A 23,938-nucleotide genomic window follows, 5' to 3' on the forward strand; every position below is an offset into this window, starting at 1 on the left:
GAGACTCAGAAGTTTCCACTTTTGTTGCAGAAGAATCTATAATAGGTGTGAAATAATAGAAGGATAAAATATATAATTGGCATTATTGATAATTATGTGCCTCTTCTTTAATCATTGTGTAAAAAAACATAAGAAATATCATCTAATGGAAGTGGGTAGTGTAAGTGTAAAAACAACATGAAACTTTTTTTCACAGGGCCATTATTTAAAACAAAGGTTAAAAGAAAAAAAAAAACGGATCAATGCTAATTAAGCCTTAGTGTTCGTATAAGGTTCAAAAAGCATTAACTGCAAGTCAACAAGCCACAGAGCTTTTGGAACAACGTCCTATTTGACAGACGTTGGTTTGGCCTTTAATTCCCCTGCTACAATGTTTCATAAAACCAAACCCAGCATTTTAACACAGGTGCTTCAATATCCACCTGTCAAGCATGGTGGTGGAGGGATGATCATTGTGGGGATGGAGCCTAAGCACCTTGCAGGTCGCTGAGTTGACCATAAATAAACCCTTGTATACTGTAGAGTTGCGTTCCCCCAATCTGGTCCTCGGGACCCCCTGTCCTGCATGTTTTAGATGTTTCCCCTGCTTTAGCACAACCCTGATACAAATGAATGGTTATCATCTGCTTGTCATCAAGTCTCGCTTTTCCACTAAGTAACTAGGGGTGCGTATTGGGAAGGACCTCACACGATACGATACGCATCACGATACTTGAGCCACGATACGATACACATTGCGATATCCCGATTATGCGATATCCCGATTATTATATTCTACATAGTTCACCGAAAAATTTAAAAATGCATTACACATCTTAAAATCCAAGTTGTATATATGTACATCAGATGATAGTGATGGATCTTAAAATCTAAGTTGCACCGTTCATCAGATTATAGTGACAATTCATGGGACAAAACTGAGTCAAAACAATGTTTTATTATAACTATACAAGCTAAAGTTACAACATATTTGTCATATGTTTTTCATATTATTTACATCATATGAAATTAACATTACATTTAGTATGAGGTTGCTTTAATTATGTGGCAAATGATAATAAACACAAGAGAAGATGGGTACTAAAACCAAGGACAGGCACAGTGATCAGTCAGTATAGATATAAATCCATAAATAAATAAACCTCTTTTCATTATTTTTCATTTTTTAAGGACAGGCAATTGTGTTATATAAAAAATAAATTATAAAATGAAATAAAACGTAAAATAAAACGGGAGCTCAGTGCAGGGCCCTCCAGGGTTGGTAGAGAGTGGCAATGCCCAGGACTGTCACTTAGGTAGGAGCACTGGGTGATATAATGGGGAAAAAATCGGGGATAAAAAATATTAAAAAATATTTTAAAAAATCGATATTCAAATTTTGAATATCGATATTGAATCGGCTGGGAAAAGTATCGCGAATATATTGCCCATATCAATATTTTTGCCCACCCCTACTAGTAACCACTCGGCTCTACTCATCTCGGCTCAACTCAACTTGCCTTTCCACTACAATCCAGTACCTGGAGCAGAAGTAGGCGGGGTTGGAGCGAAGCTGCTGTGACGTACTTGAGTGTGTGACACAAACAAGGAAGAAGAAAACAACACCAAAGATGTAAAACCTGGAGGAGATGGTATATGTGCTGCTTGGTCTGTGGCCTGTGTTCAATATCAAGTTAAAAAATGAGAGTGAGAGAAGCTTCAAGCGGCGAGGCTTTTTGATTTTTTTTTTTTTTTAGCCTGTCTCGGGGCTGCTGAAAAGTCTGTTTGTAGAGCCGTGAGCAGTTATGGACTGAGAAAGCTTCTGGTAGATCTTTTTTGTCCTCTTATGTCCCCATCGAGATCCCTTCAAATTCCACCAGGTTTAGGAAGATCTGCACCTGACGGTTGGACAACGGACAGACTTCTGCGCCTGCCATTGCCTGTCCAAATATAATGAACAAAGAAGCCGTCGTCTTCAACTGATGTCCACATCCTGACTCAGACGTCATCCTGACTCCAACCCCCCGACCAATCGGTGGCCTGTAGTGTTGATGACGTCAGATACAGCCCCGACTCAGCCGCTTAGAACCTCGCCAGAGTAGTTACAGAAAAAGTATCTACTCGGCACGGTTCAGACCCCTAGTGGAAAAGCGCCAAGTCGAGGCGAGCCGAGTAGGTACTAGTGGAAAAGCTCCAAAGGTCTTTACAAGTCTGGTTATGAAACAGTCATTTGTATCAGGTTTGATGAAGCAGGGAAACATCTGAACCATGGAGGACAGGAATGAGAAGCACTGATGAAGAGTGGCAAACATGAGGTCTGTCAGACCGATAAAGCTTGATTGAAGTTGGGTCATGCAGCAGGACAAATCTACATCAGAATGGCTGCAAACTGAAAGCTTCTTGGAACAACAGAGTGAACGTCCAGACCTCAGTCTAACAGAAAGACTGTGATGGGACCTTTAGACAGCTGTGCAACAGTGAAGACCCAAATGTGCTCGATTGAATAACTTTGTAAAAAAAGACACAATGATGAGAGTGAAGAAATTACTGTATTTTCTGGACTATAAGCCGCTACTTTTGTTTCATAGGTTTTGAACCATGCGGCTTATACAAAGGTACGGCTATTCTGTGGATTTTTCTTCCACTGCTAGGGGGGAGTGCTAACCGGAATTAGAATAAAAACTAAAACAAAATAAATGCAAAGAAGAATACGCTACTTCTTCTTTAGCAGATAGAAGTAGAAGCAGATTTCAAACAGATAAATAGATGAATAAATACCGGTTATTTTCTCTTGGTTCTGTCCAGTTTTAATCAGACCAAAGTTGCTGCCGTGTTAAAAGACTCTGTTAGGAAAGATCTATTTAGGTACAAACATGTACATCATTTACAGCTCAAAATCCTTCTGTACATGTAGTAAATGTCTAATCTAACAACATAAATATCTGCGGCTTGCATATCTTTTTTTCTAATATACGGCTAATATACGGGTGTGCGGCTTATATATCTTTTTTTATTGTTTTTTTTTTTTTTTAAATAGAGCTGATGCGGCTTATATACAGGTGCGGCTTATAGTCCAGAAAAATACGGTACTTCCTAAAATGACTGCTGCTGAAGGTGGGTTGAAAAGGTTGTTAAATCACAGGGTTACTTAGCATTTCCCCACATGATTTCTTTATTTTCTTTCCATTTCAGTTTTGTTAAATAAATAATGGCACAGAGTAGAAAAAAAAAAGAGTTGTATGTTGTTCATTTTTGAGATTGTAATCAACCTAATACCACGCCTCAAGTGCCGTTAGATGATTTTTATACAGTACACAAGGATGTAAGAGGGGGAATACTAAGCTTTGCACATGTTTTGTATTTGTGGAATTAAATGTGAAGATTTCTTTTAATTATGACTTCTATCGTAGCTAAATTTGCTTTCTGGAGTTGCTCAGCAACCCTCACAGTGGATAACAAAATACCAAGATGAGGCACTGGGCAAAGATCATAGCTCAGCAACACAGCCCCTGCTGGAACACAGCTCGCGCTTTCACACTGTGGTTAAATTTCTCTGCACGTCCTCGGTGGGTTTGTCGTCCAGCCAGTCATTTGTGGAGACTTTTCAAGCAGAACTTGATGGAGTAACGTTGTACGACCAGAGGATTGCAGCTGAATCTGCAAAGCTCTTCCTCCAGCTAAATTCTGCTCTCATTTGCTGTGTGAAACGCTTTTAAGATGTTTTTAAGAGAGAAAAGTTCAAAGATGCGACAAAATGCCACATACATGACAGACTCGTTGTTCTTGATGTGTGTCTGGCTGCTGTGTGGCTGTAACTGGTGGCCTCTAGCTTGCCTTTGCACGACTGTCCATCCACAATCATGCCAGCGGTTATCGACATAGCAGCTCTAGATGATGGGGCCGTGACCCGTCTGAGGTCATTATGCATCCTGACATATTGGATGAGATGTAGGGGGGGGGAAAGCGGTTGAGGAAAAATACATAATCCATTTAAATGGCTAATAAAGAAAACTTAAAGATGAAACTATAAATTAAATATTCAAAACTGCAAACTCTGTCACAGCTGCACAGAAACAGACAGAAGCTCAGACAGTCATGAAGAGTCCAGGCTGTACATGTAACTGTTAAATCAACCAAATATGAGAGGAAATACTTTAAGATTCAAAGACAAGTAGCTTCTACTACCATCTGCCACTAATCAGGATCATGATCGGGATCTGTCCAGTCAGGCAAGTTGGTGATAATAATCAGATTATCCTAATACGACTTCAAATCAGAAAAAGTTGGGACAATATGTAAAACAGAAACAAAAAATAGTGCCGGGATTTACTTTGACTCCTATTATTTTTCAGATAGTAGGTACCCAAGATATTCTTTTTCTCTCTCCCTTATTTTATTTGCTAGTGGTTTCATTTGTTAGTTTAAATTTCACATTGTTTTTGGGAATCATCCGGATTATCATCAGCAAGAAACAACAAGGGATTTTCTCAAGTGATGGCAGCATTAACTAAAAAAAAAGAACAAAAATTAGATTTGAGAGCAAAATGATGCTTCCCTCTACACAGCTGGCGTGCACTATTTCAGCGAGACGGTGCAAAACCACATTCTTCACACCTCAGAGATATAGCTGAGGAACAAGAAGATGTGAGCGCTGGACTAGTCTGCCCCCGTCATGACCTGCCCCCAGTTGTAGGGAGATCTTTGAAACCAACACGGTCACGATGAGCCCGGACCGCTGTACACCTACACAGGACTCGGTAACAACAACGCAGCACTTCTTGCTCTTCTCAGTGCTAAAAGGCATTTGAAGTGTTTAGTTAGGGAATGGCAGAACACTGGTCCTGACTTTTTATTTTTAAATCTGTGTAAGGAAAAAAAAACCCACATAAAATCTTTGATTCATTCTGTCTGCAAAGAACTAAAATAAAAATTATTCATTTTGGTTTTCTGTGCTTTTCTGATTGTCCTGACCTCTTGTGATTCAGGGTTGTAGGCCAAATATTTGGTGGTTGCTGGAACGAATTGATGAAAGTTGTTTAGTTCAGTATATCTAACCAGGGACTTCAAAGATTAAATGTCCTCGTTGTAGCTTTTAATCACGTTCACTCGTGAACTTCCCTTCGTCACATTCTTGACGTTAAATATAGATCCATTTTGAAATGATGAATCACAATAGGTTTCACAATTGTTTAGGCCAATTTACTATCTATTTTTAATTTGTGCGAACTTGAGTTCTAGAGCAGTGGAACCGTGTACTCCTACAGAAATGAAGGTGCTGCTTGCCTCGCCATTTACATTCTTTTCTGATGAAGCAGCCTCTCTCTGCAGCTTTGCTCTGCCTGTACAGGCTTGCATTGCTGCCCAGCATCCTTTTCTAAGGCATGTGGAAGAAAAGTACAAGAAGTCATATTGTACATCGAATAATTGCGCAAACACCAGGTGTTAAAGTGCATATATGCATTAGATGAAGCCTAAAACTTCTGCTGAATCTCTCAGATCAGATCACAACTTAATGATGCAGCATTTCTTTCTTTGTTTTTTCACGACTTGTTCCCTCTCTTTTGCCCTTGGCTGTTGCAGACCCTGGTAGAAGCGTGATGAGCGCGCGCTTCCGCTTGCCTGCTGGCAGATCCTACAATGTCCGGGCGACGGAGCTGGAGCGAGACAGGCAGCACACACAGGTTGTGTGCAACGTACTGCTGCTGGACAACACTGTCCAGGCATTCAAAGTCAATGTAAGTACCCCCTTAAAGTCACGTGTCTTTGCTGTGAAGGCTGAAAAATGATGAAAGCAGTTACTGGTATTTTAGATGCTAAACCCATTATTATGCTTTAGTCTGACTGATGCACGACGATTTAGAAACAGAAACAGAAAAGGGTTTATTGCCAAGTTTTCACACGAGGAATTTGTTTTTGGGATTGGTGCAACACAATACAAATATAAAAACAAATATATAAGAGATAAAATAAAATGAAATGTATAAACAATAAAAAGTATAAACAGTAAAATAAAATGTAGACCAGAAATGTACAAAATGAAATGTACATTAATTCATTTGCTTTTCAGATTTGACATCATTTCTGAAGGTCACACGTAGGGCTGGGCGATATATCGAGATTTTAATATTTTTAAAAAATTTTTTTTAATTTTGATATAGCTTATTTTGTGACAAATTGACTTGAATGTTTTATTTGAGATTTGCACAAATGCTTTGTTATTTACACAACTATCAACCTCAGTTGAAAAGTCTGCCTGTTACTGTCTACATTGTATTAATTGTACAGTGTATTTTAATTTAATTGTTATGTAGGAAAGAGATATTTGTTTTATTTTATTCAAGAAGCATTTTTATTCTATATATGCAGGCAGTTTATTTTTATTTCATTTGTTTAATACATTTTGATATTGTGCAGACCTCTGTTAATAAATGTACCTGTGTGACATTTGGCACGTGGCTTTGTATTAAAACTGACTGTTTTTTAAGGGTTTGCCTCAGAAAAAAATGAAGCTAACAGAGATGCTATGCTATAATGCTTTGGGGGAAACCCCAATTAAGGCACAGAAAAAATATCGAGATATATATCGAGTATCGCCATTCAGCTAGAAAATATCGAGATATGACTTTTGGTCCATATCGCCCAGCCCTAGTCACACGTAACGACATTTGGATCTTTGTTCAGCCCTGAGATTGGTCACACATTCACCTTAACATCCACCCACCGCTTTGGCTCCTCTTCCATTAACAACTTCCCCTCCACTTCTTCCACTGCCGTGAATTTCCCCCCAAACCCACCTGAAGTTGATTTGAGTCCGTGGTGGAAAAAGTGTAAAACACAGCCCACGTTTTCTTTCTTTCTTTGTTTCTTTCATCTTATATTCTGATACTATTCAGGTTGGACACGTATTTTCATTTCATGGTTTTCTTCTCCTCTTAAGTTTTAATATCGTTGTTTGTAATTTAGATTTACAAGCAGTCAGTCTCTTGTTGGAAAACATTAAGCGTGCGTGCGTGCGTGCGTTCGCGTGCGTGCGTTCGCGTGCGTGCGTGTGTACACCAGATACGTATAGGCCCGAGTCACATCTCCCCGGGTCCATGTGTCTTGTAGTCGTGTATTTGATCAGAAGGGCGATAACATGAACCAGGAAATTACCTTTTGTTAGTCAGGAAACAATTCTTCTAAAAACATTTTTTTTTCTGACAGACCACATCCTTTCAGCGTTTAAGTGTGTGCGCACATATCTGTACATTCAGAGACGTGTTGAATGTCTCAGTTGAAGTGTTGAATGTCTCAGTTTTTATGATTTTTTTTTTTTTTTTTTTTTTTGTTTTGTTTTTTTTGCACCTCTACGATTAATTTGAAAAACAACACTTAAGATGTGATCAACGTGTAGACTTTAAACTTTAATTTAAAAAGGTTTCACAGAAATATAGCATCGATTGAGTATTAAGAGAATTGAAGAAGATTTAAACATTTTAAATTTGTTGGAGCAACTCAAGCTGAAAGTATCCACTTTGAGCATACCTAAACTGTATTCTTTAAACTCTGTTGGGATGGTGTGTAAAGATAAATCATTAAAAGTGTCATTGTCCAACTAATACTTGGACCTAACTGTACATTAATGGGGACATGCGCTGTGGTAAGTTAGATAGCTCTTCTAAACTCTGTCGTCGTTACAAAAAAAAATAAATAGTTGAACAGTAGTCATCAGAAATCAAAACACAGTAAACCAGAAACACCCTCAACATGACACTGAAAGTATACAGATCAGTGGGTTGCTAAAAGCGCTTGATTGTGTAGAAAGTTAATTTAAAGTCGACTGATTCCATTTAGGTTCTTAGTACATGAAGGAATAAAAGGCTTTGCATACCTTTCGGTTTTCAGAGCATGTACGTGATACTGCCGGCCTGAGGGCATGAATAAAAATTCCTTGCAAAGTACTTGGTGAAGTTGCCACATTATTCCTTCAGCTTCCTTTGTCACTTGTTTCCTCCTGAGGGAACAGAATCCAGGGATTTTGGAGCAGATCTTAAAGAAGGTATATTTATTTGGGGGGGTGGGAATTCCTTTTATGTCACAGACCCAGAACCGAATAGAATTAACTAGGACTGAACGATTAATCGCATTTGCGATAATGTCGTGATATCATAACACGATTTTGAAATTGCAATGCGAGTGATTTATCGGGTTGTCACGTGACGCGAGAGTGACGAGAACTACACTGCATCAACTCTTCATGCTGCGCTGCAATGGCCTCTGGCTAGACTGTTTTATACAGTCTATGTGCTAGATCAGGGGTATTCAACTAGATTCGGCCGGGGGCCACATCTGCAAAAGGACTGTATGGAGAGGGCCGCACAATTTGAAAATTTGGGGGTTTTCAAAAGGTATTTTGCACTCAAAGACTTATGTAAATATAATACATTTGTATTATACATTTGAATATATCTAGTTTACATATGAATTATGTATTAATTGTCTCCAGATTTAGTCATTGTGAATGTTAAATATAATATTCAGATAAAGAAATATTATTTTAAATGCAAGTTCATTTTGAAACCATGCATTGTGCAAACTTAATGAAGTTGATATTGACCTACTTTTAAGAAAACATGCCATAATGACAAAGCACCACTTTCCACCAAGATTTCCTTATTTGAATATTATATTAAGCATTGGGCACAAGCATTTCAGTCCATAGTAGCCAGTTTGATGTTATAAATAAGCAACTAAAATATTAACCATAAGCTCCTTTATTAATGACACATCTGTGCATTATATCAGCAAAACAAAACAATCACATGAAATAGGAGTCTTAGAAGTTCCATCTGAAATGCAAAGTCCTCACTTATTCAAATGAAAAAAATGTCAGGCCAATCCTAGAAGCCTAATGATGTCAACAAGTCCTCTGTACAACGGAGGTTAATAATAATGTGACAAACATTAACACTGTGCAACACTGGAAAAAAATCTGGAAAAAAAAAAAAAAATTTTTTTTTTTTTTTTTTTTTCAACAAACAACCCCTTTTTTGAAATATGACCAGGGGCCACATAAAAGCTGCTGGCGGGCCGCATGTGGCCCCGCGGGCCGCCAATTGAATATCCCTGTGCTAGATGGACCAGTCTGAAACGGAATCAGTTGAACCTGCAAGCCTGGAAGAACAGCACGTCCATACTGTAGGATTCTTTGGGTTTTTACAAAAGAAAGATGCCGAAGTTAGTTTCTGAATCACAGCAAGACCAAACAACCGTTCCACCGCAGGAACGAGGCCTGCGACCTGAACCAGGTCTTAGACCAGAACCAGTTCAGAAGCCACAAAACCCGTTCGATTTCTTTTATTATTCGATTCGTGAAAACAGTTCAATTTCACTGTGTTTTCATTGGTCCCAATATTAAATATTTGTCAAATCTGATTAAAAAAACAAAACAAACAACCATACAAAAAAATTTACTCTTTCAAATTTGTATTACCTTAATTTTTTTGTCAGTTTCAACTTTGTCTTTGAGGTAGTAGATGTGTGGGTTTGTGGTTGGCTAAATTAAAATATGCAAGACATAAAACAAAGATGCCTAGTCTTTGGAAAAAAATGTTATACTAAATGTATATAATATTGGGTTAGTTTCAAAATCATTTTTTAGGTTTTATTGAAGAAAAAAAATTGCATATTAAATCGTAATCCCAATATTGGGGAAAAAAATCGCAATTAGATTATTTTCCAAAATTGTTCAGACCTGGAATTAACCAGCTTCCCTGTTTTAATCTCAGTTTCACATCATGTGTCTTTAGTCTTTAGACGTTTAGGCCAACCTCATTTCTCTTTTGCAACCTTTTCTTGGTCTTTCTACTTGACCAAGTAATGGGAGTTAGTGGCTGGAATCTACTCCTGAGACGGGACCCCCGTCCAGGACCACTCTACACGGTAAATAGGCTCTTACGAGAGAAACATGTTACGTTACTGACCAAGACACCAAAAAAAAGTGTTTGGTTTGTTTTGTTTTTTTACTTTAATAAGATTTCCACAAATCGTTGAAACTAGATCAAATTGGACAATTCAGTGGTTGATAAATTATTAAATTTGTATTTACGTTTAAAATACTTCAATTTTATTTATTTTTTATTTTGAGGATGATTCATGAGATATTCGGAAGTAGACCTCTGTTAGAACTTTGATCCTGACCAACATCTCTGTTTTAAGTACTGGCTCGCCCTTCTTTTGCCCATCTACAACTAAATGACTGGAGACCCTCGTATACACATGTAATGCTTACTGGTAAGGACAGGATGTGGATCAGGACTGTTCCCTCGTCCTTCATATCCAGCTCGATTTCTCTTCGGCTGTTGGCTGCAGACTTCCCGCCACACCTGTCCTGCTGCTGAATGAATGACTCGGTCTCTGTCAGCGTCATTGATCAGACCCCCCAACTGCCGCAGTAACTTCCTGCAAATACAAGCCATCTTGAGTGCAACAATACTTCTATTGATCCTCTCTCTGGCAGTGATTCTCGTGGAGATTGAAAATTCAGAAGCGGTCACTAACTGTCATGGAGACCAACACACTTGTGTGCACATTAGGGCTTGTATTGATGCTCTTACTGATGGGAATTCTTGGGCTGAAATGATACCACTATAAAGCACAATATTGTAGCTTGAAAGCCTGATAAATTAGGAGTTGGAAAGACAAAAGACTTGCATTTATTGATCCTCCTCTATCAATACAAAGCAAGGTCAGAGGCACAATTTATTCTGATTAACTAGAGGCATCCATAGTAACTGCTGAACACCATAAAAACTTTGTGTTGTCTGCAAGAGCTTTTAGGTGATGGAGTTGCTAAGAATAAAGAGCAGGAAATAAAAGCAGTTGGCCAAATGATGATAATTTGAGGGAGCTGTAGTTCACAGGGACTTCAGGGCTCTTGACTGCTGACTCTTTTGTCCCCACACATACAATAATGCACTCTGTATTTGACTTTACTCTAAAATAAGAATACACATCAAGTGTAACCAGAGATGTCCTTCCATCTGTTTCTTAGCCTCCTTGTTGTTGTCGGTTACATAGTGTGAACACAGCTACCTCAAGAGTCCCAATTAAGAGGCAGCAATGTAATCTGTACCACACAGCACAGTAAAGACTGGCCAATACTTGTATGTGTTTTGGTATGAGGTGTATGCATTGGTTTCCGGTGTTGGAATACTTATAAATCTAATTTGTATGTATGTAGGGCTGGGCGATATGGACCAAAAGTCATATCTCGATATTTTCTAGCTAAATGGCGATACTCGATATATATCGATATTTTTTCTGTGCCATAATTGGGGTTTCCCCCAAAGCATTATAGCATAGCATCTCTGTTAGCATCTCTGTTAGCTTCATTTTTTTCTGAGGCAAACCATTAAAAAAACATTCAGTTTTAAGTCAAAGCCTCGTGCCAAATGTCACACAGGTACCTTTGTTAACAGAGGTCTGCACAATATCAAAATGTATAAAACAAATGAAATAAAAATAAACTGCCTGCATATATAGAATAAAAATGCTTCTTGAATAAAATAAAACAAATATCCCTTTCCTGCATAACAATTAAATGAAAATACACTGTACAATTAATACAATGTAGACAGTAACAGGCAGACTTTTCCACTGAGGTTGACAGTTGTGCAAATAACAAAACATTTGTGCAAATCTCAAATAAAACATTCAAGTCAATTTGTCACAAAATAAGCTATATCAAAATCATAAAAAAAAAAAAAAAAATTCAATTTTTTTTTTTTAAATCGATATAAACGATATTGTCTCGTACCATATCGTATTTGAAAATATATCGATATATATATTAAAATCTCGATATATCGCCCAGCCCTAGTCTCTATGCCAATATGTTAACCTGTAGCTTTGTGTTGTTGATGTGGGGCATTACTGTGTTCCTTTGGGTGGTTGTTACCAGGGACAATAGTGTTGACCAGAGCCTGTCGATCAAATATCAAATATTCCTTCAAACGTAATGGAAACTGATGTTTTAACATAAACGAAAACATTTTGTGGCGATTTGAAAAGCAACAAATAGCAAAAAGGGGAGAAAGAAGAAAAAAGAGGGGGGCTGTAAGAAGCTGTCATAACCAAATCAGGATTATCAGTAGTGTTGGCTCTGAGTTGGGTTTGTTATGTTAGTAAATTAAAGGCTGGCAAAACTTACAGAGCTAATTTACATACATTCTGGGTCAGAACTTAATCTTCTCTAAGGCGAGATGGTTCATAACATCCTCCACCGGAGCTGCATGGTTTCATGGGCATGATGACACAAGTCTTTAAACCAGCAGTAACACAAAGCACAAAAACATTTTTTTTGGTCATCTGACAATCCCGCAGTCGCTGACTTTGACCCCAACAACTCCAGTTCTGGATCAGAAGTGAGCTGTTTTTCGAAAACTTCTGAGCAGGTTTTCTCGTGTCCATGTACTAATTTCTGTGTAATCTATGTACCAGTGTGTCTGGTGTTTGTCCACACTGATCGTGGGGAAACCAACCATCTTTTTTCTGGCTCAATGGTGAAAGACAGATATACTGTAGATGTGACCGAGCCGTACTTCATGTACTTCTCTTCCTGTACTTCTCTTCCTGTCTGGACAAGCTGCCTCACACATTCCTGCGTTCCCCTCATACTTCAATGCAGATACACACACACACACACACACACACACACACACACACACACACACACACACACACACACACACACACACACACACACAGCAACACATTCAGCTGTGTGCTCTGTGGATGCTGGGAAGTGAATATGTCACCCATATAAAACTGATCATTGCATCTTTCTTTTTCACTTGTTTTTTCTCAGACACTCTCTTGTGCTGTTGTAACTCTGTCACCATCCTTTCTTCCTCTCTTCTCACGCACACAGACACTATTTCAGTCTGCCATGCTCACAGGCTGCACAAAGAGCGTTTGTATGTCGCATCGTCAATCACGTCTTTTCTCTTTTTCCATGCACCCCCCCCTCCGTCTCTGAGACTCCCTGTCTTCTTCTTACATTTACATTCTTTTGCGAGTCTCTTAGATTACGTTGTGTTACTCGTTGCTCTCTCTGACGCTGTCTCTTCCTGAGTCATCCCCACAAGCTCTCCTCAAGATGTTTGGTTTGTAAAAAACAAATAGAGAAAAAAAAAAAAACGTGTCAGACCGCGCGCAGGCTCTCTACCGTCTATGCCGGCTCCTGGTGCAGTTTTTAACAGTCTATGGTTGTTTACGTTTGCATTGGCAGCAACTGCACATTTGGCTCGCACACTTTTAGAAAGCCAGAAGAGTCCAAGGCGCGCACACACACACACACACACACACACACACATATGTATGTATGTATGTGTATATGAAGGCAAACTGGCAATGGGTTTCGTCAGTGTGGCTCCCACATCCAGCTGAAAAACTAGATCATACAAAACGGAAGCAGTGCAGATACAAAGTGTGCAGATTTGTTGGTGGTCTTCTATGAAATGACTTGAAATTGTCCAAAGTGAACATCATCCATCATTATTTATTGCAAATTGAGAGCAACCAAATTTTGACTGTTGAATCAAAAATCAAAAGTAAGTCAGACTATGCGTTTAATTTTTGATTCAATAGAGCGTTTTACAGAATGCAACAAATAAGAAATGGCACGCACAACAATGATGGTACCTTTGATGAGACGTCTGCGATGCCAGCAGTTCTGGTCTGTTATTTCTGATCAAACTTCTTTATCTGTCTGAAGTTTGAAGGATTGCTTCTGATTTCTGACATCTTCTCATAACTATTCATCAAATCAGCCATTCTTGGGTGCTTTTTCCTGTTTGTTTTGGGTTTCCGATTCAGGTGAAGGACCCATGCCCTGTGACCGTATTGACAGTATTTTTCACTCCAGGATGCTTTTGAGGCTTTATTGTCCCACTACTTTACTACGACGGAGTATTAGGGCCAAACTAAGACAAAAAAAAATTGGAAATTACGAGAATAAAGTCATAATATAATGAGAATAAAGTCGTAAAATTACGAGAATAAACTCGTAATGTTGTGAGAATAAAGTCGTAATAGAATAAAGTCGTAATATTACGAGAATAAAGTCGTAATATTACGAGAATAAAGTCGTAACATTACGAGAATAAAGTCGTAACATTACGAGAATAAAGTCGTAACATTACGAGAATAAAGTCATAACATTACGAGAATAAAGTCGTAAAATTCCGAGAATAAAGTTGTGACAATACGAGAATAAAGTCGTAATGAATAAAGTGGTAATTTATGAGAATAAAGTCATAATATTATGAAAATAAAGTGGTAATTTATGAGAACTCTAACAGGAAGAGCAGTCTTCTCCTGTGTTAAAATGAAGAATATTGAGCATCTTGTGAAGTTATATTTATATATTTATAATATATCACAACTTTATTCTCGTAATCTTACGACTTTATTCTCGTAATATTATGACTTTATTCTCATAATTTTACGACTTTATTCTCATTACATTATGACTTTATTCTCGTAATTTCCTTTTTTTGTTTTTTTGTTTGGCCCTAATACTCCGTCGTAGTTTACTGAGGGTCAGAATGCCAAGGCCCGTGCCTTCAGCCATGACTTGAACCACATCGCAGCCGACAGTCGGACTGGTGCGGGGTGTTCAGTAATGCAGACTGCACATTTGTAGAAGGGCTAGAGGAGGTAGCTAGGGAGAGGGAGGTCTGGGTCTATGTGTCTAGGCTGCTGTCTCTGCAACCTGAACTCTGATGAGCAGGGAGGGAAGGATTGATGGATGGAGACTTCACTCTGTTCTGAACAATTCATTGCCCATGTTTCACAGTACATGAGGTGTTCTTTTCTTTGAAATCCTCCCGCAGACTTTGTGGTGTTGTCAACAGGCAGTTTAGCAAGTCCGAATGTGAATTTCTTTCCCCTTGTAGGAGTAACGAGTCTAGGGTCGTCTTCCGGTTGCTGATGGATGGTGTGATATAGACAGAGATGCACATTGATCTTAGAGTTAAGCTTGAATGTCTGTGGATGTCTTCCTTGGCTCTTTGCCTTCTATCTGCACCATCCTGATCAACCAAGAGTTGTGTTTCCTGTAGCAGTCACTTCCTAGAGGGTTGACTACAGTCCAGTGACTCTCATTTGTAATTAATAGTAATTTTTTTTAGTGCAACATGCAACATTTTTAAGATTCTCAAAAGATCACACCATCAACATTTTCAAATTCAGCCATAGAGCAGAGCAACACAGCATCAATTAAACAGGAACAGAGAGGGAAGGAGCACAAAGTCTGCTAGAGATGTCTCGCACTGAAGTCAGCTTTGACAGCGGCAAACTACACACACACACACACACACACACACACACACACACACACACACACACACACACACACACACACACACACACACACACACACACACACACAGAGCTATCCTAGAGCGCTGCCATGTCAACTGTCAACTATCATTTCCTCCATTCCCCTCACACACTCACACATGCCTCCCTGTTAGATCTGTGTCACCGGAGCAAAGGGAAGCGGTTATGTTGTGTGTGTGAGTGTTTTCTCCCATGGGACACTGATGGAGTTACATATTCACCATTTCCCTTCGTCTCACTCACAGAGATCAGGTGTGAACTTCTGCATCACTCGTGCTCCCATGGGATACTGTTTCACCCCTACTGCATTCTCAGGAATGATGTGATATTTATGATGGAGTTGATAACTTAATCCTTACTTTATGCAGCTTTGCATTGCTTTATAGAAGGTAGTACATTTACTCTTTAGACGATTTGTTACTGCCTCTTCAAAGTGAGACTGATGCACCTTTGATGTAAATCTGAGAGCACAGACAGAACGCCGCGGTAAAAGTTGATTCTGAGGCCACTTTACAAAGCTCATCGCAAAGCCAAATGGGCGTGCATGTGCTGTTCTACGATGGTAGTTGTAGTCAAACCAAGGGGCAACATCTGCTTTTCAAAGATCAAGCCATTTTGAAAGTGCTCCAGGTTGCAATTCATAGAGTGGCCTCTAGGGGTTTCTCCGGTGCGTCTCAGTGACCCTCATGTTAAAACATCAAACTTTACAGCGTAAATAAGCATATTTAGTATGGAGGATTTTTTGTGCCAAAATTAAATAAATAAATTCATCATTAATTAATTAAAATGGGAATGAAATATATCATTAATTAATTAAATGTGTCATTAATTAATTAAAATTAGAATTAAATATGTCATTAATTAATTAAAATACAATTCATTTTAAGTAAAAATATATATTTATTATTTCAGCATTTCATTAATTAATGACACATTTAATTAATGATTTCGTGTTGCGTGTGAATCATGAAATGTAAAACTGCATTTAATTAATTAATGACACATTTAATTAATGATTTCGTGTTGCGTGTGAATCATGAAATGTAAAACTGCATTTAATTAATTAATGACACATTTAATTAAGGATTTCGTGTTGCTGAATCATGAAATGTAAATGTAAAACTGTCAGTTTCACTCGTCAAACTCAGTGGGCGGATTCCAATTCCTCCATAATTTAGAGCCTGCCAATCATGTTAGTATTCTTGAATTGAATTGAATCGTCCATGGGCCAAACACATGACAAAAGACTTATGGATCGCTGAAGTTACTGAACAGGAATATATTGTCATATGGTGAAACCTCAGCATGAAATAGGTTTTTCGCACAGAGAAATATTCCAGTCCACCGATATATATATATATATATATATATATATATATGTATATATATATATATATATATATATATATATATATATATATATATATAAGCTGTTGTTGTCTTTCATTTTAGTTTATACTCAAATATGTTTTTCTGCCTTGATTCCTTTGGATGTTTGCTGGATCATTTTGAAGCCCAGGCTTTCATTACTAAAACTGCCAGCCCAAGTCTGAGCGTTAAAAAAGCATCATCACTGTGGGCAATAATGGACAAGATGACTGTGATCCTTTTAAGATGTACAAGTGCAGCTTTTTTCCGTTGCTTTACACCAACACAACCCCTGACAAGTCTGTAGGATCAGCGCTGAATTTCATCAGCCCTCTCTATTGCCAGTAGCAATAAACTTCTAGCTGCTCTTTTTCTGCTGCTTTCAAATTTTCCTACAAGTTTTTATCAAACAGTTGCTCACATGTGGGACCAGGTGTAAATGTCATAGCTGTGTTATCCCTATAAATCTTTATATGGATGTTAGGGGTGGGTATTGGGAAGGACCTCACGATACGATACGCATCACGATACTTGAGCCACGATACGATACACATTGCGATATCCCGATTATGCGATATCCCGATTATTATATTCTACATAGTTCACCGAAAAATTTAAAAATGCATTACATATCTTAAAATCCAAGTTGTATATATGTACATCAGATGATAGTGATGGATCTTAAAATCCGAGTTGCACGTTCATCAGATTATAGTGACAATTCATGGGACAAACTGAGTCAAAACAATGTTTTATTATAACTAAACAAGCTAAAGTTACAACATATTTGTATATGTTTTTCATATTATTTACATCATATGAAATTAACATAAAATTTAGTATGAGGTTGCTTTAATTATGTGGCAAATGATAATAAACACAAGAAAGATGGTACTAAAACCAAGGACAGGCACAGTGATCAGTCAGTATAGATATAAATCCATAAATAAATAAACCTCTGTCCATTATTTTTCATTTTTTAAGGACAGGCAATTGTGTTATATAAAAAATAAATTATAAAATGAAATAAAACGTGAAATAAAACCTGAGCTCAGTGCAGGGCCCTCCCAGGGTTGGTAGAGAGTGGCAATGCCCAGGACTGTCACTTAGGTAGGAGCACTGGGTGATGAAAATGGGAAAAAAATCGGGGATAAAAAATATTTAAAAAAAAAAAAAAAAAAAAATCGATATTCAAATTTTGAATATCGATATTGAATCGGCTGGAAAAGTATCGCGATATATTGCCATATTGATATTTTTGCCCACCCCTAATGGATGTAGTAGTTGCATATCTTCTTAGGGTTTATAAATGAAATGGGAGTGTATTATTATAACAATCGGACCTGAAAAAAAGTGCAAAATGGAAAAAATAAATCTTCACGAACATGTTTGAGAGATATTAAAAGGGGCTCAACATTGATTTGCAGCTGGATTTTCGATCGCTTAAAATGTTTTTGCAGCAACAAGGGTGTTTTAAATAATTTAAATGTGTGAGATGGGAGATGGGGACTTGGCTGTCCCGCCGTTCCTTCCTTCACCTTTCACTGGGGAGTTCACCAGCAGCATGAAGGGACTCTCAGACCTCGGTGCCAACTAACCCACGGGGCAGCAAGTTCACTCTTTGTTTCCTGTTGCTCTTTGCAGAAGTCGGATCACGGCCAGGTGCTGCTGGACGCCGTCTTTAAGCACCTGGAGCTGACCGAGAGAGACTACTTTGGCCTGCACTTGGCTGATGACGCCTCAGACGCACCAGTACGTATGCTTTTCTTAGTCCGCAGGAGAGTGTGGTTGAATCTATGCTTTCATTACAAATCAAATTGTATCCATGTGGATGGCGAGTATTTCTAACGTGTCTGTGGCCACTAGTGAATAATTTATAATGTGCGGTCATGTTTTTACGGTGTTTCTAAGTGTCTCTCAATCAATATTTTACAGCGCTGGCTGGATCCCAACAAGCCCGTCAGGAAACAGTTAAAAAGTGAGTGACACCTACAGCACGCCACCCTAAATGATCCACGGCTGTATCAAGCACAGATCAAAGAATCCTGATGCTCGGCTCACTCAAGTCCAATTTGATTGTTTGGGTTGAAATCGTCCTGTTGATGGAGACGGCGTGCAGCAGTCTAGACTCTGGACAGTTAATGATCCACCTCCAGCAAACGTCTTCAGTCATATACAATTCAATGTGCTTTGAGCAACGATTAAACTTCATTTCAACTCTGCTCCTTTTTTCAGCGACTAATACAATTTGGAATATGTAGAACAATTAGCTTTGGTGAAATGAGTCGTCCTGCAGCAATGATTGAACTGTACTTCAACTCTGTTTTCAAGCAGGCTAATTGATTCACTGAGTGAAAAATGCCATCGGTATTAGTTTGTTTTATTTCTTCATATAGTATGTGAACAAAGCTGACCGGTTGTGCAGACTCTGAGGGGCTAAGCTTTGAAGTTCATTTTGGCAAGAAGCGCTTTGCCGTTGACCTGAGGGAGACGGAGCATGTCCGTCTGAATCTGAATGACCCCTCTGGTACTTTCCTTAGATGTTGTTATGGCAGTCTGGCTCTGTCACACCCAGTAATGTCACTTTTCACATATCACAAATCTTAATTTGTCCAGGCCTTCCCTGGGAAGGTTGTTGTGTGGACGAGAACAGATAGAAACTGAACACACTGATTAGGGCTGTTCGATTTTGCCCAAAAATGAAATCTCGATTTTTTTCTCTCAAAATCCGATTTTCGATTACGATTACGATTATTTTGTGAATTGACAAAAGGCAAAGAAATTATTTCAAATATGCTGTTTTTTTATTGAACATTTGCCCCATTGGGCTTTAAGTGCAAACTTTGCTCTTATTAAACCAAAAATGAATGAATAAAAAGCAAAACTCTGTAAAATCGGTTGAAAAAAAGTTTAAAAAAATATAATAAAATATAAAGTTTTATCTCTGAAAAAAAAAATCAGCAAATCAGCACTTGCAAACATACAGTAAGTTATATTTCCAATTAAATAAAACAAGACATTTTCTAATTAAACTAAACTGGGTCTTTGCATGCTAAATAATAATGCAACCCATGAAGGAGGTAGAGGTGTGTAATGTCAGTCATTACATTTGCTGTTCACATTTGCAAGTTTTTTGCAAGGAACACGAGCCGGTCTACCGCATCTGGCTTGAGGGATGCCCGGTGGCATGTTACAACGCCCCCTCCTACACTAAAGAGCCTCTCCGATGGGGCACTTGTCGCAGGTATTGAGAGGTATTTCCATCAATCATTAATATGGTATCAATCATTAATATGTGTGCAGACAAGGTAAAAAAAAAAAAAAAAAAAAAGTGAAAAATCGATTTTACGATTTTCACATTTTAACATAGTTCTAATTACATAATCGCGATTACGATTTAAAATCGATTAATCGAACAGCCCTAACACTGATAAAGAAGGCCGGCTCTGTTCTGGATCTGAGCTGACTGGACAAATGAGGATATTCCATAAAACGATGAAGATCATGGACAACCCTGAACATCCTCTTCACAACGCAGGGATTCAGCAACAGCATATCCAGTCAGAGGGTTCTTCAGATCTACAACACAGACCGCTGCAGGAGATCCTTCCTGCCCACAGCAATAAACCTCTGCAATGAATCTATGAAGAGACTTAAATCACGACCACTGCAACAATTAATTTCCCTTCAGGGATTAATAAAGTATATTTGAACTGAATTGAATATATTGCTCTAAAGCCTGTATGTACTTTTGAGCATTGATGTGCAAACTTTAAGTTCCGTTCAGTTCTCTGCAATAATACTACAGTATATTAATCATTGAAGGGCACTTCTGAGATGCAGTTAGTGTCCCTATCTTAGTTTATTGACTGAGGATATTGTTGTTGAATCGTTGTCTTGTGAAGAGGCTGCTCATGTTGTCCATGATGATCTTCATTTTAAGAAGCAACTTTATTTGCACAATCACTTCCCGAGGCTCCAGGACAGTCCCCAGAACTTCTTTCTCAGTTTGTTCAGGTTTTTTATTATTATTTTTAAGTATCTGGCTCCGATGTTGCTCGCCCAACAGATGACTGCAGATATGCTACATCTTGCGGCAATAATTCCCCGTCTGCCCCCCTGAACGCTCTCATTTTCTTTTTTGAGGAGGAGCTTTCAGGTCACTGGTGATCCAGAGTTTGTTGTTGGGGAAGCACAGACCACACATACATTGTCCACACAGATGTTTATATAGTCAGTTACACACTCAGGCGGGACATTGATGTCATCTCCATGTGGCTTGCATCCCAGTTTGTAGCCTCAAAGCTCCCCCGCAGAGTTTCCTCAGCTTCCTGTGACCACACCAGCATCTACATCTTACTACACCGCTAATGCCATGCAGATACAGATGCAGGCTTTTGAACTGAGTTCTGATAGCAACCCAGATGGCGTAGCTGCATGTAGCGTCCATGGTTCCCAATGAAAAAATTACATATTTCGATTTATCGGATCTTGAAACAGTTTCCTCTTTGCCACCGTTCATTATAAATCAGTCGTGGCCCACAGAAGACGGTGGCATTTCTGGATCATGCTCCTGGATCATATATGGATTCTTTTTCTTACCTCACAGTTTGGATCATAGCATGGTTTCAGAGCCATGGTACAGTTGTAAAGTCCAACAAAGAAAAGGCAAGGCAAATATTATTTTATACTACATTTTCCAATAAGAAACTAAAACAACATTCCTCAAGTCAAATGTTTGCATAATCATAAAACAAAATAATGGTATTTTTAAGGTACAAAAGAGTGTCTGAAACGATGCTTGCTTCAATTTGAACACTTTTACAGCAAAAAATATGTCTTTTCTTAAAGTAAAACATTCATTAAAGAGAAAAAAAGCAAGACGTCACTCAAAAAGTCATACAACGTCATACAACAACACAAATTTGCATTATAGAGCCCTGATACTTGCTTTGCTCAGCTCTGAATTGGGTTTGTAAAAGATCACAGTAACGACTGTCCTTTTAATATAAAATATTAAAATTCCCAAAAATTACATGCAAATCATTTTCAGTAATACTGTTAAGTAAGATTTTTTTTAATGGAATATTAATATTTTCACCTTCCTCCATCCAACGGCACTAAACTTCATAGAAATGCAGCAGGCTAAGCAGACGAATATACACCGAGATATGACATGATGCTGTGAGAAAACTCACTCTGTAGCTGTTTGGGCTTAAATAAATGGTACTTGCGCTGTTAATGCACTTTTCCAGTCGTATGTGAATGTAGCGCAGGGAACATTAGAAATGAAATCAATGTCAACCCATTATTGGATGAAGCCATTAATGGTTTGTATAACATGCCTGATGAGGCTTTTATTCAACTTGAAGCCTGTGTGTTAGGGGTGTAACGGTACACGCATTCATATCGAACCGTTTCGGTACAGGGCCGTCGGTACGGACAAGTACATAAGACGAGAGCAGCGTGCTGACGTTGTTCACCAGCAACCGGGCATGTTTCTGGCTACACGTCAAACCTGATAACGCATTTGAAACACCACCAGACGAGTGTGAATATCGCTGCTGCGAGGAAAGAAACCAGCACCGTGTCAACCCTGCTACCTTTGACATTTAAACAGGCTTTTGCCAGTAATTCAGATCAGGCTAAAGCTATAACTAATACCTTTGGTGTTTTTATAGCGGCGGATCCGCCACCACTCAGAAAACACAGGTATATTTTGTTTAATTTGATAATATTTTATTTATTGGATGGTTTGCTAATAGATTTAAGTTGTATTCTATTTTTTATTCTTATCTTTTTATATTTGTATTTTTTTATGTATAATTTTTGTAAGAAAGTGTATAAACTGTTGTTTGCAGAAGTTGAAAATTAAATGAAAAGCTATTGTCATGGGGTCTTTTTCCCCTTACTGTACCGAAAAGGAACCGAACCGTCACCTCAAAACCGAGATACTTACTGAATCGTGATTTTTGTGTACCGTTACACCCCTACTGTGTGTTATATACAATAAATACCGTATTTTCTGGACTATAAGCCGCTACTTTTTTCATAGGTTTTGAACCATGCGGCTTATACAAAGGTGCGGCTATTCTGTGGATTTTTCTTCCACCTTTCGGGGCGCAGAATCAAAACTAAGACAAAATAAATGCAAAGAAGAATACGCTACTTCTTTAGCAGATAGAAGTAGGTAGAAGCAGATTTCAAACAGATAAATAAATAAATAAATACCGGTTATTTTCTCTTGGTTCTGTCCCGTTTTAATCAGCAAAGTTAAGCTGCCGTGTTAAAAGACACTGTTAGGAAAGGATCTATTTAGGTACAAACATGTACATCATTTACAGTTCAAAATCCTTCTGTACATGTAGTAAATATCTAATCTAACAACATAAATATCTGCGGCTTGCATATATTTTTTTTAAATAGAGCGGATGCAGCTTATATACAGGTGCGGCTTGTATATCTTTTTTTAATTATTTTTTAAAAAATAGAGCGGATGCGGCTATTATACAGGTGCGGCTTGTATATCTTTTTTTAATTATTTTTAAAAAAATAGAGCAGATCCGGCTTATATACAGGTGCGGCTTATAGTCCAGAAAATACGGTTTGCAGCTGCGGCCCCCAAATAGATCCGTCCAGACCAGTGAGTGTTTGTGTTCACCCACAGATCTGCTGTGTTGTGTTTCTCTGTTCTTCCAGGAGGGTCTCCACATAACTTGAGCTTCAGAGTCAAATTCTTTGTGACAGATCCCAGTAAGCTTCAGGAAGAATACACCCGGTAAGAATTTGAATCTTGCTGAAGACCATCACTGTCGGACCAGACTGGTGCGGTGGGAGTGTCGTTGTTCTGTAATTACGCTCCACTCTGAAGAGGTTTCTGATTTTCTTTCATTAAATGCAGTTTGGCACCAGTGATAGGGCCATGTTAGACTACTTTTACAGATTCTAAGTGTCATGCCGTGATGGCGCCTGTTTGCGAGTGTGTCTCAGTGAGCTTTTCATGGCGTAGGCATGTAGAAACAACACCAGCTTCAGGGGTTCATCAGACGAGTTTGACTGTAAAGTAAGAAGAGGATTTAATCTGACAGTTTGGTGTTTACATGTTAATTATGAAAAAGTGAAGAAATATGAGCACACAACAAGGAGCAAGTGCAATTTACTAAAAGCATACACATTTAGAAGATTGTGAGTTGAATAGTTTAGTTTA

The 23,938-nt window shown here is 38.3% G+C and overlaps 1 protein-coding gene across 2 annotated transcripts in view; it reads left to right on the forward strand.

Annotated features, from left to right (window-relative positions):
• Positions 1–23,938, forward strand: part of ptpn4a (protein tyrosine phosphatase non-receptor type 4a) — a 108,398-nt gene that overhangs the window by 40,337 nt on the left and 44,123 nt on the right. For both annotated transcript variants that reach the window (XM_061723967.1, XM_061723969.1), the window contains exons 2-5: positions 5,560–5,714; positions 18,376–18,483; positions 18,667–18,709; positions 23,431–23,509. In XM_061723967.1, coding sequence (XP_061579951.1) covers positions 5,577–5,714; positions 18,376–18,483; positions 18,667–18,709; positions 23,431–23,509 — 368 coding nt within the window. In that variant the 5' untranslated portion in view covers positions 5,560–5,576. The remainder of the gene's footprint in view (positions 1–5,559; positions 5,715–18,375; positions 18,484–18,666; positions 18,710–23,430; positions 23,510–23,938) is intronic.

This window comes from Cololabis saira, chromosome 6, assembly GCF_033807715.1.
Source record: "Cololabis saira isolate AMF1-May2022 chromosome 6, fColSai1.1, whole genome shotgun sequence".
Classification (NCBI taxonomy): domain Eukaryota; kingdom Metazoa; phylum Chordata; class Actinopteri; order Beloniformes; family Belonidae; genus Cololabis; species Cololabis saira.